The 14932-nt window shown below is 45.1% G+C and overlaps 1 protein-coding gene across 2 annotated transcripts; it reads right to left on the bottom strand.

Annotated features, from left to right (window-relative positions):
- Positions 1–106: 106 nt before the first annotated feature.
- egfl7 (EGF-like-domain, multiple 7) lies at positions 107–12869 on the bottom strand. 2 transcript variants are annotated; one of them, XM_083670115.1, is made up of 9 exons: positions 12693–12869; positions 6940–7173; positions 5918–6043; positions 4561–4673; positions 4102–4197; positions 3739–3960; positions 1477–1553; positions 849–1011; positions 107–734 (listed from the first exon to the last, which is right to left on the bottom strand). In XM_083670115.1, the coding sequence occupies exons 2-9, from the start codon at positions 7017–7019 to the stop codon at positions 715–717; spliced, it is 897 nt and encodes a 298-aa protein (XP_083526241.1). In that variant the 5' UTR covers positions 7020–7173; positions 12693–12869; the 3' UTR covers positions 107–714. The 2 variants fall into 2 exon arrangements, with proteins under 2 accessions (XP_083526241.1, XP_083526242.1); XM_083670116.1 differs by lacking the exon at positions 12693–12869 and adding an exon at positions 11463–11628.
- Between the last annotated feature and the right edge of the window lie 2063 nt (positions 12870–14932).

The following is a 14932-nucleotide window of genomic DNA, read 5'->3' as shown; positions in this document are numbered from 1 at the left end:
CTATGACCTCTGAGTGGTAGAAATTATCGTTCACTCTTATTTTCAAGCCGCTCTGATGAGAGTGTTGTTGTCATTTGATGATCGGAAGACACAAAAGCCATTTTTGATTAATCAATTTTATTACAAAAAAGGTAAACTATGTATAAAAAACACTACTTGCAATTTGTAGCTCTATGTGAATAAGCACATGAAAATATAACTTAAATAGATAAATACAGATGTCCATGTGAGCCCCTTGGACAGGTGCGGGGCTCTGAAAGTGGACCCAGCTGCACCAATGTGAAAGTTAAACTTGGAAACTAGATACCATACAGTGAGCCAAAATGGCCAGTTTGACTCTTGACCCTCAGGTGTTTTGACTCAGATGCTCCAGTAATTTCAAGGTAATAGGAGAATGAGGTCCCATTATCCCTGATGCAGGTGGTGCTATGCTATCATGTGCTGTCAATGACTCTGCAATCTAAGGAAATGGAATAATACTGTTGGGACTAGTTGTCACTGACAGCACATGATAGATTTGCCCATCATAGGGTTAGGCTTGACATTTGTAATGGTCTAGTCAGAGAAACATTTTATACTGACTGCTTTCTGCTAATGTTCCTTCTCATCTTTGCCAACATCCTAGAGCATGACTAGATTCCTATGTCCAATGTGTCGTGGACTTTGTGCGGAGATGTCTTTTTCTGGTGAGAGAGACCCAGCCGTGTTCCGCGTCTAATTCTCCTGGCATGAACCTGCAGTGAAGACAGAGCAGAGGACTAATCAGAGAGTGACTACAGACTTTATAACAGTAATGAATACGGTCAGGTGCGGCCACATTATTGGACCGTAACACCAGGTCCACTCACAGGTGCCGAGGCGTTCCTCTAGGAAGCCGATCTGCTCGCTGAGTGAGTCGATGCGGTCCAGCTGTTGGAAGGAGTGGGACAGGAAGGTGGTCTTCTCTGACATGCCCTCGTCCAATGACAGAGGGTAGAGACTGTTGAAGGGGGCCAACACCAGTTGCAGCTTCTACAGAGAGAGAGAGACAGAGAGAGAGAGAGAGAGAAAGAAAAGGGAGGACAAGAGGAGAGGATACAATTGAGAGGGATGGTAGGGAGAGGGCAGGGCAGTTTGACAAAGGCTTTCACTCATCAACACATTATTGCACAGCTGGTCAATCATTAATGTCTTCCTAACATCACGAAGAATGCCAGCAATGGAGAAAAGGCAGTTGATCACAATCCAATCTGTCATGCCATCACAGCGGGCAGATGAATGTAAAGTAAGAATGTTTAGACCTCCCAAATGCAGCTAGAGCTCCATATTCACTTTTTCTGTAAATCACAGAGCGTAAAATGACTAAGCGTATAATGAATCCCATAACATTTTTAAAAGGTCACTGTGTGAGTCTGGCGTTTCAAAGGAAGCATGGTTTGTGTGTATGTTTGCTGTTGTTTGGCAAATCTTGGTGTGTGTGTGTGTGTGTGTGTGTACCTGCTCCAGCAGTTCTACTCTGTTCTTCAGGATCTGTACCTCCTCTGTGACGTTCTCTGCCAGCCCAATCCCTCCATCTGCAGAGAAGAAATACACATTGATAAACATGAACACCCATGTCTTTACAACCCCCTCCAACTCCAGGGGGTGGGTTAGCAAAATTCAACGAAGGGATAAAGGGTAGTGAAAGGGTGTGTATGTATGTGTGTGTGTGTGTGTGTGTGTGTGTGTGTGTGTGTGTGTGTGTGTGTGTGTGTGTGTGTGGATGGGGGGGGCGGGGGAATTAATCCTCTCAGTTTCATCAAGCGTTTGAAGCTTTGACATATAGGATAGTCACTAAAGCATCCTGCTTCGATCCGTCTCCATAATGGTTCATACCCAGGGGGCCTCAGAGCTCCAAACCAGGAAGTGAACCACAGAACCACAGGGAGCTTGGGGAGTTTAGGCCTGGGGGGGAAGCTGGTGACAAATCCATAACTTTGTCTGTCGAGGGGCCAGGGGATATGGGAAAATTACATAGACACACATACAAACTGACAGAGAGGGCCCTATAAATAGACAAACAGTCCATCACTGGCTCTCTAAACATATGTCCCCTGTATCGGTTACAGGACAGGGGTGGGCTGGCCTGGGTCCAACATGCCACCAAGTGTCCTCCTGCTCCCTACACCAGGTCCCCAGAGCAGGGCTTTGCTTAGCATGGGATACCAACCCCAGCTCTCAGGCCATGGAGAGCCAGACTGAGGACAGCTCAATCTCTCCCAGATGTGGACTGCTATTGAGACTAGAGTCAGTTGGGAAGCAGGGGGGGAGGAGGGGGAAAAAGAGAGGAGAGGAAGGGAGAGAGGAGGGGAGGAGGGGGCGAGCAATGACCCCCAGCAGACAAGGTTGATGGAACTGGAATGAGAACGCGAGTCCCAGCCAAGAGGAGAGAGAGAGAGGAAGAGAGAAAGAAAAAACAACTAACTCTAAAACCTCTCCAAAGCATGGAGATCCTCCACAGTTTAGTCTGAGCGAGGCATTTCATCCCCATGTTAGTCTTAGTGATCTCCATCAACATCACGCGTGGGTATGAACAGATCATGGAATGTAGTGTAAACCAAAACAATGCTGCTGCTGCTGCTGTTGCTGCTGCTGGCCCTGCTATTTGGGCTGAGGAGATTCTGAGTTCTGAGACAGCACACATATTCCCCCCTGCGTCACTTTCCCAGTGTAGAGAGATCTGTCATATCTGGGAGGGTTTTGTATTGTTTTTCTCTCTATGTGCTGATTAGGCAACAGTTCCCAAACCCTCATCAATCCACATGTACTGTACACACTCTGGGGGGTGAACAGCCTGTCTACGTTTAGCTGAGGAGATTCATCTTGCTTGAATTTGGTCGGAACCCTTTTCCTCTGGACAGAAATACACACAGCCAGATAGATAGATAGGGGAGGTTGTGGAGGGGGTCATTTTGGTTTGGCAACCTCTCTTGTACATTCCGCCTGTTGTTACACCACTGTATGTACAGTAAGTGAATTTGCACATGTGAAAGACAATCTCTCCTTTATGAATCCCTCAGCTCTAGCTAGATAGACAGACTTGGACAGTGGGGTGAACCTCAAGAGCGGGGTCTTTAGAGAGGTTATAAGGTCATGTGTGCCATACTCCACAGGGAGTGCCAAGGCAGACACACTCAGAGAAGAGGGAATTCAAGGGAATTTCCTTGACTTCCATCCAGCACTTTCAGACAGGGAGCTTATTTTAGCGTGTTGCTAAGACACACCAAACAAACAATATCTATGGGAACTACTGTAGTAGAGTCCCGCTTTTTTTCCTTCTTTTACACGGAATGACATTCAGCAGTTTAGATTGTTTCAATGTGTGAGTGTGTGGGAGAGGAGGATGGACTAAAAGAAGGTTCTGGTATGTTTGTTTTACGGGAAGATAAATCTGTTTACATGGAAGCAATCTATGTTCATACAGTGGTTATCAGGGGTTGTACCATACTGAACCTCACTCCACGTGTGGTCCACTTGCAGTTGGTACCAGTCGCAATGCATTATTACTCACGGTACGAGTTGAGGGTGGCATAGCGCGTACCAAAAGTAATAATGCACCGCGAGGCTGGCTATGGTCCTGTCCTCTTCAGTCCCAGAGGATGCTCTGCTGTAACACACTTATGCACGCACAGACACACACACACACACACACACACACACACACCTGCATACCCGCATATTCATATTGACATGGTCAAAGAGAGAGATGGGTAGATGTACCTGCATTGCTGGAGGGGGATTGTCTTTGATCGTCTGCTACTGTCTGACTGGGCCGGGTGGGAGGAGCAGGAGGAAGAGGAGGAGGAGTAGGTGGAGGAAGGCTTTCACAGGAGCGCCCGTCTCCAGCCAGCCTGTAGGCCTCCCTGCACACACAACGATAACTGCCTGCGGTGTTGACACACTCCTGAGAGCAGGGCTGCTGCTCACTGCACTCATCCACATCTGACAGAGAGAGGGAAGATTGGGGTTATTCAGTGTCCTGTGTGTGTGTGTGTGTGTGTGTGTGTGTGTGTGTGTGTGTGTGTGTGTGTGTGTGTGTGCGTGTGCGTGTGCGCGCGTGTGTGTCTGTGTATATGTGTTTACCTGTTTGGCAGTAGCGTCCCATCCAGCCCAGAGGACATGCACAGTGGTTGGGGCTTAAACAGGTGCCACCATTTACACAGGCCTGTCCACAAACCGCTTTGAGAGACAGAGAGAAACTTAGGATGAGAATCAAACCCATACACACACACTGGAGGATGAATTGTAGAGAGAGAAACACTTCCATATGAGTATGACAGAGAAGAAACAGCAACACACAGCTGAACAGGACATACCAGTGGAGGCTGTTGAATGGAAAATGAGGAGAATGGGCTCATTGTAAGGGATTAAACTGAATGAGGAATGGTATCAAACATGTGTTTGATATGTGTTTGATGCCATTCCTTATTCCGTTCCATCCATTACAATGAACCTGTCCTCCCTACTTTCCATCCGCCAGCCTCCGCTGGTGTACATGGTGTGTTGGCAGGGTGACATTTGGGGGACTTTAGCCCACGCTACCTTGGTTACAGTTGTGAGAGTGAAGTCTGCGCCACCCCGGGCAGCATTCTGGGTAAGAGTGTGAGACTGGCGTTGCTCTGCTCACCTCTCGGTACGCCACCCTGTACACAGTCCTGATGAACCAGAGAGACAGACACAGAGAGGACAGGGGGTTATTACTCATACCATTGAACTAGAAGGCTGTCAACACACTGCTGAGCTCCTGGCGGTTTCTCCATGTAAACACAGAAGAATGTCGATGAGACAATAGGAATTGGAATATTGAGCCATGGCCCACTGACAACCAAGTGTGTGTGACAGGGGGGGGGGGGGGGGGGTGGAAATGGGGAAATGATGCAAAGCCAAAGCTCTGGATTGTGGTGTTTCAATGACGGCTGAAATCTGCTCAGATGTTTCCTGGCATAGTCTTCAACGAGCAGGCACAGCCATCAAAGAAGAGAGAGAGAGAGAAAGAGGGGGAGGGTGGAAGTTTGGGGGGGGGGGGGGGATCAAGAGAACCGAGGCCCCAAAAAGAAGATGGCTCAAACACATTAATCAATACCACCAGTGCCATGGAAAGCCTATAATTACAGTGTGCCAGGAGAGGTCTGTGATGCCTGCCTTATGGCACACAGAGAGAGAGGCAGAGAAGTACTGTATGAGAGGGAGGAAATTGTGTGAGAGTGCGTAAGCACAGAGGGAGAGCATGTCCAAGATAAACAAGGTCGCGGTCTCTGCGGGCAGGCAGTTCATTTCCCGTAGTTACACAAAGTGCTCGATATTTAGATTCCACAGAAATATGGGCTGATATGTGCTGTGACCCAATTGTGTATGTGCGTGTGTGGAAGTCTACTTGTCTACTTTGTCCATCAACCTAGCCTCCCGTGTTTAGTCCCTCTGGTGTGTAGTCCAGTCAACAAATAAACAACTCCTGATGCACCCAATATAACATTCATTTTAAAGGTAAACTCTGGGACATGATGTCAAGCCCGTGAAAACAGAGCAACTTTCATCAAAGATATTGAAGTGAACCAGAGCGAACCACAGCGTCCACTCGTTTCACTGCCCTCCGACATAAGTTGCGTTGCAATTGAATTGAGTCGACTCTCTCATTCGCTCTTGTTCACTACAATTCTCTAGTTCACCCCGCTCATATTGCCATGATTTAATATCTACCTTTAAGTCTGCCTCACAGATTGATCTACTGCACAAGGTTAGTTGGTTGGAGTCCAGAATGTAAAATGCTAGTACACTTACTACATTAATAAGAATGGATGACGATCCTTCCTTGTGCACAGGTGAAGGGGTAGTGTTGTAAATAGTGTAATGTTTAGTGTATTTGAGACAATGGCAGTAGCATATTGAGAGTGGTTCTTACTTGTAGGTGCTGCAGAGGCGATGTCCCTGACACAGGGTGATGTAGGGCTTGTGGACCGGCTGGATGTACGACTCTGTCGCCATGACCACACTGCTGTGATGGACATCTCTGCCACACACCCTCCTCCTGCGACACACATGGAGAAACACACAGATGAGACCACACACACATCCACACAGGTGTGAACAACAACTGCTTACACAGGTTATGACTTCGGAAACGCTGTCAAAGCACAGGTAGAGAGATACTGTGAGGACATTTCCATGGTGCTTGATGTTTTCCATGTGAAACTTGCTCCTTAGCTGGGTCAGCCTATCACTGTGTTGACAACTTCAAATGAACCATTTCGTTTAAGACTTGCCTTGGTGTTGGGAGTTAAACTGACATAATTCTTCATAGTTTATGAAGGCAAATTACACCACTTACTCTCTATTACCTGTCATGCATTGACTTAGACTGATGTGTCATGGGACAGTCTGAGACCTTTAAGCCCTTTATCTGGTTCCGCTTCAGTCCACCAAGCATTACAAATCCCAGTAGATGACCTCAAGGTCTACTACATGTGTCAGCGGAAGTTGACATGTAATTGGTGTTGATTGGTCAATGTAATCGCGATTGTATGTGTCAGAGTTGAGTGTCACCTTTGTCCTAATGTCACTCTTTGACCTCTCATAAGGGTTTTTGGTTTATTTTTGTCTCTGTGCAAATCAACTGATCTCGGAAGGAAAAACCTGCATATTCTCCAAGTTGATGTAAGTGTAATAGTCTTAGACAGAAGGTCTCGATTTCGTTTTGGTCCTGAGGCGTCACAGTCATAAATGGTTAAATGTTATCTGGCCAATCAGTATACATTTCCTCAGGGTGAGAATGTCAAGTGAAGCAAATAGCCTTTTCAAATATATATCTATAATTAACTTCTTGAGTGCAAATGTGTAACTAGAGCCAGTGGACCATGTAGCCGTCCATGGACCAAAGCTGACAGGCCATAATAAACACAGGAAGTGTAACAAGGGAGCCATTACCCATGGTGAACAAAGAACTGCGGAGTGCCCGTCACATGGAGGATGAAGAGAGAGGAGGAGAGAAGGAGTGTTTGGTACATGTCTCCCCCTTTCCTACGTTCCCTCTCTCTCTCTCTCTCTCTCTCTCTCTCTCTCTCTCTCTCTCTGTCAGTCAGATGGAAGGAGAACGGAGGATGAGGGGGAGGGGAAAGGGCTATGGCCGTGGCTTCCTCACACAGATGTGACTCCAGCTACCTGTGAGGAGACAGAGAGACAAACAGGTAATGGATGAGAAAGTCTGTAAGTCACATACATAGAATGATACATAGTGTTCTCGCTTCAAACAATCACAAACTGCTATCAGTGGTTCATATACATGTGCTTTATAAACACACACTTGTTTCACTGACATGATTTGACAGTGAAACATATTTAGTCTCAAACGTCTCTAACAGCATCTACCAGATATCTCCTATTCGTTGTAGAGATAAACCACTTGAATGATGGATTGGGTCTAGTTGCCAAAGCTGTCAGCATGTCGGCTGTGTCATCTCAAACAGAACACTCTAAAGGGACCCTCCTCCACGTCCCCCCTTCAACAAGAAATGTGCCCAGAATCTCCTCTGAGTTAGAACGCATTAGAGACCATTAACTGCAGCACAGGACTGGACAAAGAACATTGAACAGTCTCAAAGCCCCATCTGCACAGATCAGCTCTAAACCATTACAGACTCATCTCGAGAAATAGTTTGCATTGCATAATACAGAAAGAAGTAGACTCAACACTAAAACAGGACAAAAAGTTCATATGTGTATGCTTACATTGAAGCAGTAGGGACTGAACTTGAGCTGAAGAATATGTATTGTGACTGTAGAGACATATTGGATGGAGGTGGTCCTATTTGAGGTGGCGGTGGGGGGTCTGGGAGTTACAATGCCATTCTCTCCTCTGGATTATTGAAAATGTGGCAGTGATTATCATGCCATCACCCATATCCATTTCACTCCACTGCAAATTAGTCCTTCAACGTTCGCTTCACAGGTCATATTTTTTCGCTGTATTAAAATGCTCTCTTTCCTTAGTTATGTGACTTGAACCTCTAAAGCTCTTTCTACAAACGGCGGAACCCTCATCTTGAAAAGCTTAACGTAATCAAGCCATTTATTTATGGATTAACGACCCTACTTTTATGAGTTTTTGGTTAAAATAGATTTGAGTGTGCTTCCCTGGTGAGTGCTTTTAAATATAGCCATTGTAAAAGTGAATGGACTCAGACGACAGAGAGCAGTGGGGGGGGGGTTGCAGTTAACCAGATTGAGCACTTTCAGGTACTGTACCTCCCCTCAGAACAGAGTTTACGGCCAGCAGTAAAGATGCTTTGTGCCATGTTTGTACTTTATGCTCTGTGTATAAGCATTTAGTTTGTCAGAGCTAGTGTGTGTGTGTGTGTGTGTGTGTGTGTGTGTGTGTGTGTGTGTGTATGTGTGTGTGTGTGTGTGTGTGTGTGTGTGTGTGTGTGTGTGTGTGTGTGTGTGTGTGTGTGTGTGTGTGTGTGTGTGTGTGTGTGTATGTGTGTGTGTGTGTGTGTGTGTGATTGGGAGGTTGACCTTGCTCACTGCTGGGTTAATGTTCCCTGCTACCCAACATCTTGCAGACGCCAACAGTGGCCCCCTGTGTTGGCAGGATGATGACCTGTCATTAGGAGGTCGTTTACCCGTCACTGCTCAACCTCAGCCAGGGCCACAGGGAGCGAGGTGGCATCACAGAGCCAACATGCGGTCTAGAGAAGGAGGAGGCCCCAACAGACTGTGCTGGTTTAGTGGTTTTATTTGAACTCCTGACCCCTCCTTCACAGACGCACACATCCACGCATCCACGCACACACACACACACACACACACACACACACACACACAGAGTGAACTCACACTGACCCTTCTTTCAGACTATAATAAGATGGGAAGGAGAGGATGGGGTCTCCCTTCTGCACTGCTCTGCTCCATGGTGTCTCCTTTGCTCCCTTGTTTCATAAAGATATCAAGAGCTGATGGTTACAGAAAGAAGAGGGTGTCTAAAAGGAAGAGTAAGGTTAACCTGACGGAGCAAATTGGAGTAGTCTGAGGAAAACAATTGATTTTGCTTGTAAGAGAGTTGTAAGTTAGCATAGGGACTACTTTTTGCCTGAGGGCACTAATGTTAACCTGTGGTGATGCTTATCCCTGGTCCAGCCTTTAGAAGAGCATTACAACTAGCCTGAGGGGGACACTAGGCCTTGGACTAGCCTGCAGGGGAGCATTGAGTTAGCTGGAGGTGATGCTAAGCCCTGGCTTACAGCCCCCATGTTTCTCTGATCCCCTACTGGCTCTACGCCCAGAGAGCGGACATGCAAAGCTAAGCCTGGTTTCATTCACAAATCGCCAAAGCTACAGCCATCCCTCAGCTCTGCAGGGGAACACTTTGGAGACAGGTGTGGGGAGGGGGGGTCTAGCAAAAAGAGTTCATTATCACTTTATTATCTGTTTTGCAATGGTGAGGGTCTGTCAAGACAAATAGAAGCAGATCCTGAATCAGATTTATTTTATTTATTTTTTTAAAGGAAAAAAAGGTTGGGTGGATCAATCAGTCTATTCTAATGGGACTGTATTCTAATGGGAATGGGGGTATGGGAACATCATCAACTGCAGACCTCAAAATGTGTCTGTTCAGTCAGCACCACTAATAGAACTCAACAGGCCATGCGATGCTTTTCAGGATGGACCATTGGGTGTCGAGGACCTTTGGGTGTGGTACCGCAGCCTTGCTGCCAAAACGCCTGATATGATTCGAGAATCATACCTGGCAGCGGTGTTGCTCATGATTCAATTATTCGTTTCATGTAAGCCTGTCAGACTGGCTACCACTGCCAATAGTGTGAGTCATACTCCCGGAGGGCACACATACCGTATGACAACAAAGAGAGATATACATGTACATGTATGCAGAGGGCAAATGGGTGGGGTAGAATGGGTGTCACCGTGTCGATTGTTTGGTGTGCATTAGGTCAAGTGTTGCTACATTAGATGTCATGTCATCTACATTGATCTCCAACCATGCCAGATTCATACAATCTTTTCCTACACAACTTATCTATGAGCCCCTCTGCACCAGAGACAAAGTAACAATCCATAAAGACCGCTTACACAAAAAAGTACTGTGGTCCTTTCTCAGTGCTCTGCTTGCAGAGTATGTGACAATAAAGAAGTTTGAACTTGACTTCACCCTTCACCTGCATGTCTACAGCTTTCCCTTTTCCTATAACCACAGAGGTGGTGAGGTCCTTGCTGACAGACAGACAGACAGACAGACAGACAGACAGACAGACAGACAGGTAATTATACAGCTGAGAGCACAGGAGACCTGCAGGTGGTATCAGTCTGTCTGTGTGTCTGAGGAGCAGTGCTCTGTGAAGAGGGTGACTCTCTCCCTAATGGCTATAGACGGGATCAGTTTACAGCCCATGTGAATGTGTGTGTGTGTGTGTGTGTGTGTGTGTGTGTGTGTGTGTGTGTGTGTGTGTGTGTGTGTGTGTGTGTGTGTGTGCGTCTGTCAGGGCTAGGGTGGGATGGTTAGAGGGGAAAGTGTGCATCAAAGAGTGTGGAAGCAGGAGCACACATCTCTGCTTTCCTGAATTCATTGTTTTTAAGGATTATGTCATTCTGATGTTGTTCCTGTGTGTGTGTGTGTGTGTGTGTGTGTGTGTGTGTGTGTGTGTGTGTGTGTGTGTGTGTGTGTCTGCCTGTCTGTGTGTGTGTGTGTGTGTGTGTGTGTTTGTGTGTGTGTGTGTGTGTGTGTGTGTGTCTGTGTGTGTGTGTGTGTGTGTGTGTGTGTGTGTGTGTGTGTGTGTGTGTGTGTGTGTAGCAGTGATGAATGGATTAATCGCCAGTTGCACTGCAAAAATGTAAATTGAGAACTATTTATATGAATACATAAATCTGTATATGATTACACAAATCGAAATAAGCCTGTGAGATGTAAGGGGCTGTGTGCCTGCCTGAGAAAACAATACGTTAATTGAATCGTGAGCTGTTCATGGCAGAAATTACTTCGTGGCCAACAGACGGCACTGTTTTACAACACTGTACATCACAGTCTACCGCAATGAATATTTTCCTCTGAGCAAGGGATGCTTTCTCTCTTTATTTTCTCTTACTCTCTCTCTCTCACACACACTCACTACCGCAACCCTACTGCCACCAGAGCTCACGTAACATTAACTACTACAGAGTCACAGTCGAAGCTGAAATCAATGGATAAGTATAAGTGTGTGACACACACACACACACACACACACACACACACACACACACACACACACACACACATAATGAATGAGCTATGCACAGAAAAAGAAAAAGTTACCAACTTCAATAAGTCCAAACTATGATCTACTGGCTATAGAGATGGTCAAACTAAAAATAATATCAATCTGGTTATAGTCACGGAGCGCATGCATAATAATCACATATCGCGTATTTGGCCGAAATAATAAAAACGTGCAACTTACAAACAAGTTTTCAGCAACGTATGTCCGGAGCGCACAAATATGTGTACTGGTTAACTCTATCACAACTGTCTCATGTAGGCTAAGTCAACGCCAAATCGAATAACGCACAAAAAATACTGAGTAAAAGACAGAAATCCTCAACAAAGTTGTAATGCGTTTTATATTCCACTCGCTAATGAATATCCCATGTGAGTTGGAGTCCAGTGGATGAGTTACTTATAGCATCGCTTTTGGTCCACATGCAGGTTCTGTCTCCGCGAGCTCACAACTGTCAGAGCGCGCATGGGGGTACCCGAGGCAGCACCTCCTTCGGCTCAAGCCAGCTGGATGTCCCGCAACCACAGATATGGACAGGGGGGGCCTGGGGGGGACACCCCGCGTGACGTAATAGAACGGTGTTTCTGCCTGAATCTACAGTAACAGCTATTCAGATGAAAACACAACAATGACTTTGTGTTGCTCTTAGAAACTCATTATAATAGCCATATAATGGAGCATGTAATAATTTACAAAGCACACATTTCAGCTACCTTCAAGTCATCCTGGGCACTCAACTGGCTAGGGCTTATGGTTGATGTACATTACACATTTTGAAATGGATTTGCAGCATTTTAACAAGAGAGCAGAATAGACCTGCGCGTTGGCAATAGGCATATTCAGTAGATCATGTTATGTGGGCCTAGGCCTGCATGCACATTTCTGAGTGATCTGAATCTTATTCACTCAAGGTTATCCATGACCATGGCTTTATAGCATCTAACCCCTCCCTTATGCCACACCCATGACGAGTTTGGCCAGTTTCCATTTAGATAGAAACGTTTATGGAGAAAAAAGAGATATGGCATAAACGCCTGCAAAATAATATTTGTGAGCATAACCTATAGTTTAATTGGGTGATGTACCAACCCCATTTAACAACCTATCAGTGCATTGGCTTAGACATATCCTGAGCTCAAGTGAACACTGGTCTGAACGGATTCGTTGGAGTGGCGTGAGCTGCTGGACCCATCTTTAATTGAGGATTTGGCATCAGATGTCTGATACAATCCAAATGGACCAACATGTCATTGACTGCCGAAAGAGGACATAGAGTATATGGCCCAATCAACAGCCTGTAGGCCAAACCATTGACAATCGAAAAAACATGACCAAATGTGTATATTTTAACTCATAATTTGATCAAATTGTGATCATTTTACAGATTAACATGAATGAAATGTAGGTTCTTACCCCCGAAGTATGAGGTCACGTGGAGCGTCCCTGCGCGCGCGCTGGGCGGAGGCCATGGGAACCAACCGCGACCACTTGCAGAGGGTTTAGTGGACTCTTCCATCGTTACAATTTCTTTTAAGCTCGTCCCACGGTTTTTTATTCGAATAAAACCTCAACCCGTTAATTTCTCGGTGCTCCCCGTGAACCGACTGGCGAGAAATGAAATGCCTTTGGGCGTTTTTCAGTTGCTTTTTATGCAGAGCTTCCTGTGGAACGCAGGATTTGGATGGACAATCCCAAACCGGAATTCCTGTGAGTGTTTCGCGCTGATAAAACCGTTTTACTGAACAAACACTCTCCATCCTGCCCAAACCGCTTTGTGAATCACATTTTTCTCCGTCCCCTATTATAATGTTGGAGGGGACTATCGAAGGGTCTTTCTCGGTTTCAAGAACCGTGGTGCTGGTTCTGAGGCTATAGGCCTATGGTTCGCCTCAGTGCCCTCCAGTCCATAAAACACTTAAGGCTTCAGCGCTACAATACGCCTAAATTCAGGATTTCACAACAAGGTGGAAAAATGACAGCCAAAGTTAAGAGTCTGGAGTCATTCATTTATATTTTTGTGCAATGTCAAACATCATGAAAATGTTTGACTTTGAATTTGTGATTCCACATTTTTAGAATATCTCATCCACATTTTTTACTCTATGCAATTGTTTCCTATTCTTTTGGTTATCCACTGATTGTCTGAATGTCCTTTTCTCATATTCCTTTGTATATGCATCCTTTCCATATTCTGTTTTCAAAACAATTGCTCACTCCCACAAAGTAGATTAACTTCAGAAAAAAACATTTAGGGTCATGTGTTATATAGACAGTTAAAAAGGAGTGGTTTGTTTGTGTCTGATACATAGGCCTACTGTATTTGATACTTTTTTTGGCTATGATTATTGGAAAATGCCTAACAACATTTGAGCAGGTCAGCCAATTTTCTGTCTGGTGATTGGATCCAGATTTCTGGTCATACCCTCACCACAACAATGCAATTGTTGTGAAAACAATTTTATTTACCCCTACAAGAGCTGCAATGGCTATATCACTGATGTTCATATTAGTTGTTAAAGGAACTTGTGGGGATTTTCCATAATGAAGGCATATATGGTTTCAATGTTGTCTAAGTATGGCATGTACAGTACATCTAATATTCTATGTATTTCTAGGAGATGTAGAAGTAGTCAACTAACTGAAAATAATGTGTAATTATTATGGATGAGGATGTGTGAAGTAAGGGGTCTGAGATTTGTTTTAGCAGTTCATGATACATGAAGATGAATTTTGTGTCTGAGAGGTAGAGGACATAAGGGGTAAAGATGGAGTACTGGACCTGTTTGGAGGTAAAAGGCATGTTTTACCGGTGCATTAATAGCATCTTAAGGACAGATCCGCTACGCTCTCTCTCCCTTGAAGCAAAGCTTAACTAAGATTAGTCAGTGTGACACCCGGCCCTCATTTGTCATGCTAAGTACACGCACACACACACACTGCTGCCACAGAGGTCCTCAAAACAAGAACCTGTTTGGTTAGCCAGAATGAGCCTGACCCAGAACCAGGGGAGAGTGAGTGTGTGTTTGGTGTATTTTCATCTGATTGTCACAAGCTGATGAATGTTGTATGAACATACAACGCAGCATATCACAACCAGAACTAGAAAATGTGTGTTATTATATAATATATGCTTATCCAGTCTTTTTGATATGATTGATACCTCATTATATGTGATTTCATGCTGTTGTGGTAGATAGTTAGTTACTATCAGATGTCTATTTTATTTTATTTTATTTTATTATTTTATTGTCACTTTATTTTGTTGTTGTTGTTTGTGATGTGTGCTGCTGTAACGCCTTAATTTCCCCTCAGGGATCAATAAAGTACCTATCTGTCTGTCTATCTATCTATCTATCTATCTATCTATCTATCTATCTATCTATCTATCTATCTATCTATCTATTTACTTGCAAAGTTAGACATGTTTTTATTCCCGAGGTTAGTTTAAGGGCCCAGTGACTCTGGGTTTGAGCGATTGGTGTGACCCTCCCTACACACACACACACACACACACACACACACACACACACACACACACACACACACACACACACACATATACACACACACACACACACACTGTTTTCTCTGTGATAACAAAAAGCCTACGTGCTCGAGCACCATGACAATGCCTCAGCTGGGGTCGCAGGTGA

Source organism: Argentina silus (assembly GCF_951799395.1).
Source record: "Argentina silus genome assembly, chromosome: 5".
Lineage (NCBI taxonomy): Eukaryota > Metazoa > Chordata > Actinopteri > Argentiniformes > Argentinidae > Argentina > Argentina silus.
The sequence above is the reverse complement of the archived record's forward strand: the minus strand, read 5'-3'. Positions and strand labels throughout refer to the sequence as shown.

What these genes read in the sequence shown, in the direction of transcription:
- egfl7 (XM_083670115.1), bottom strand. Translation starts at nt 7,019, where the DNA reads ATGTACCAAACACTCCTTCTCTCCTCCTCTCTCTTCATCCTCCATGTG. An exon ending in CGCCTCTGCAGCACCTACAA is followed by an intron (nt 4,674 to 5,917) that starts GTAAGAACCACT and finishes CTGGTTCATCAG; the next exon opens with GACTGTGTACAGGGTGGCGT. An exon ending in GGGACGCTACTGCCAAACAG is followed by an intron (nt 3,961 to 4,101) that starts GTAAACACATAT and finishes TCTCTCTGTCAG; the next exon opens with ATGTGGATGAGTGCAGTGAG.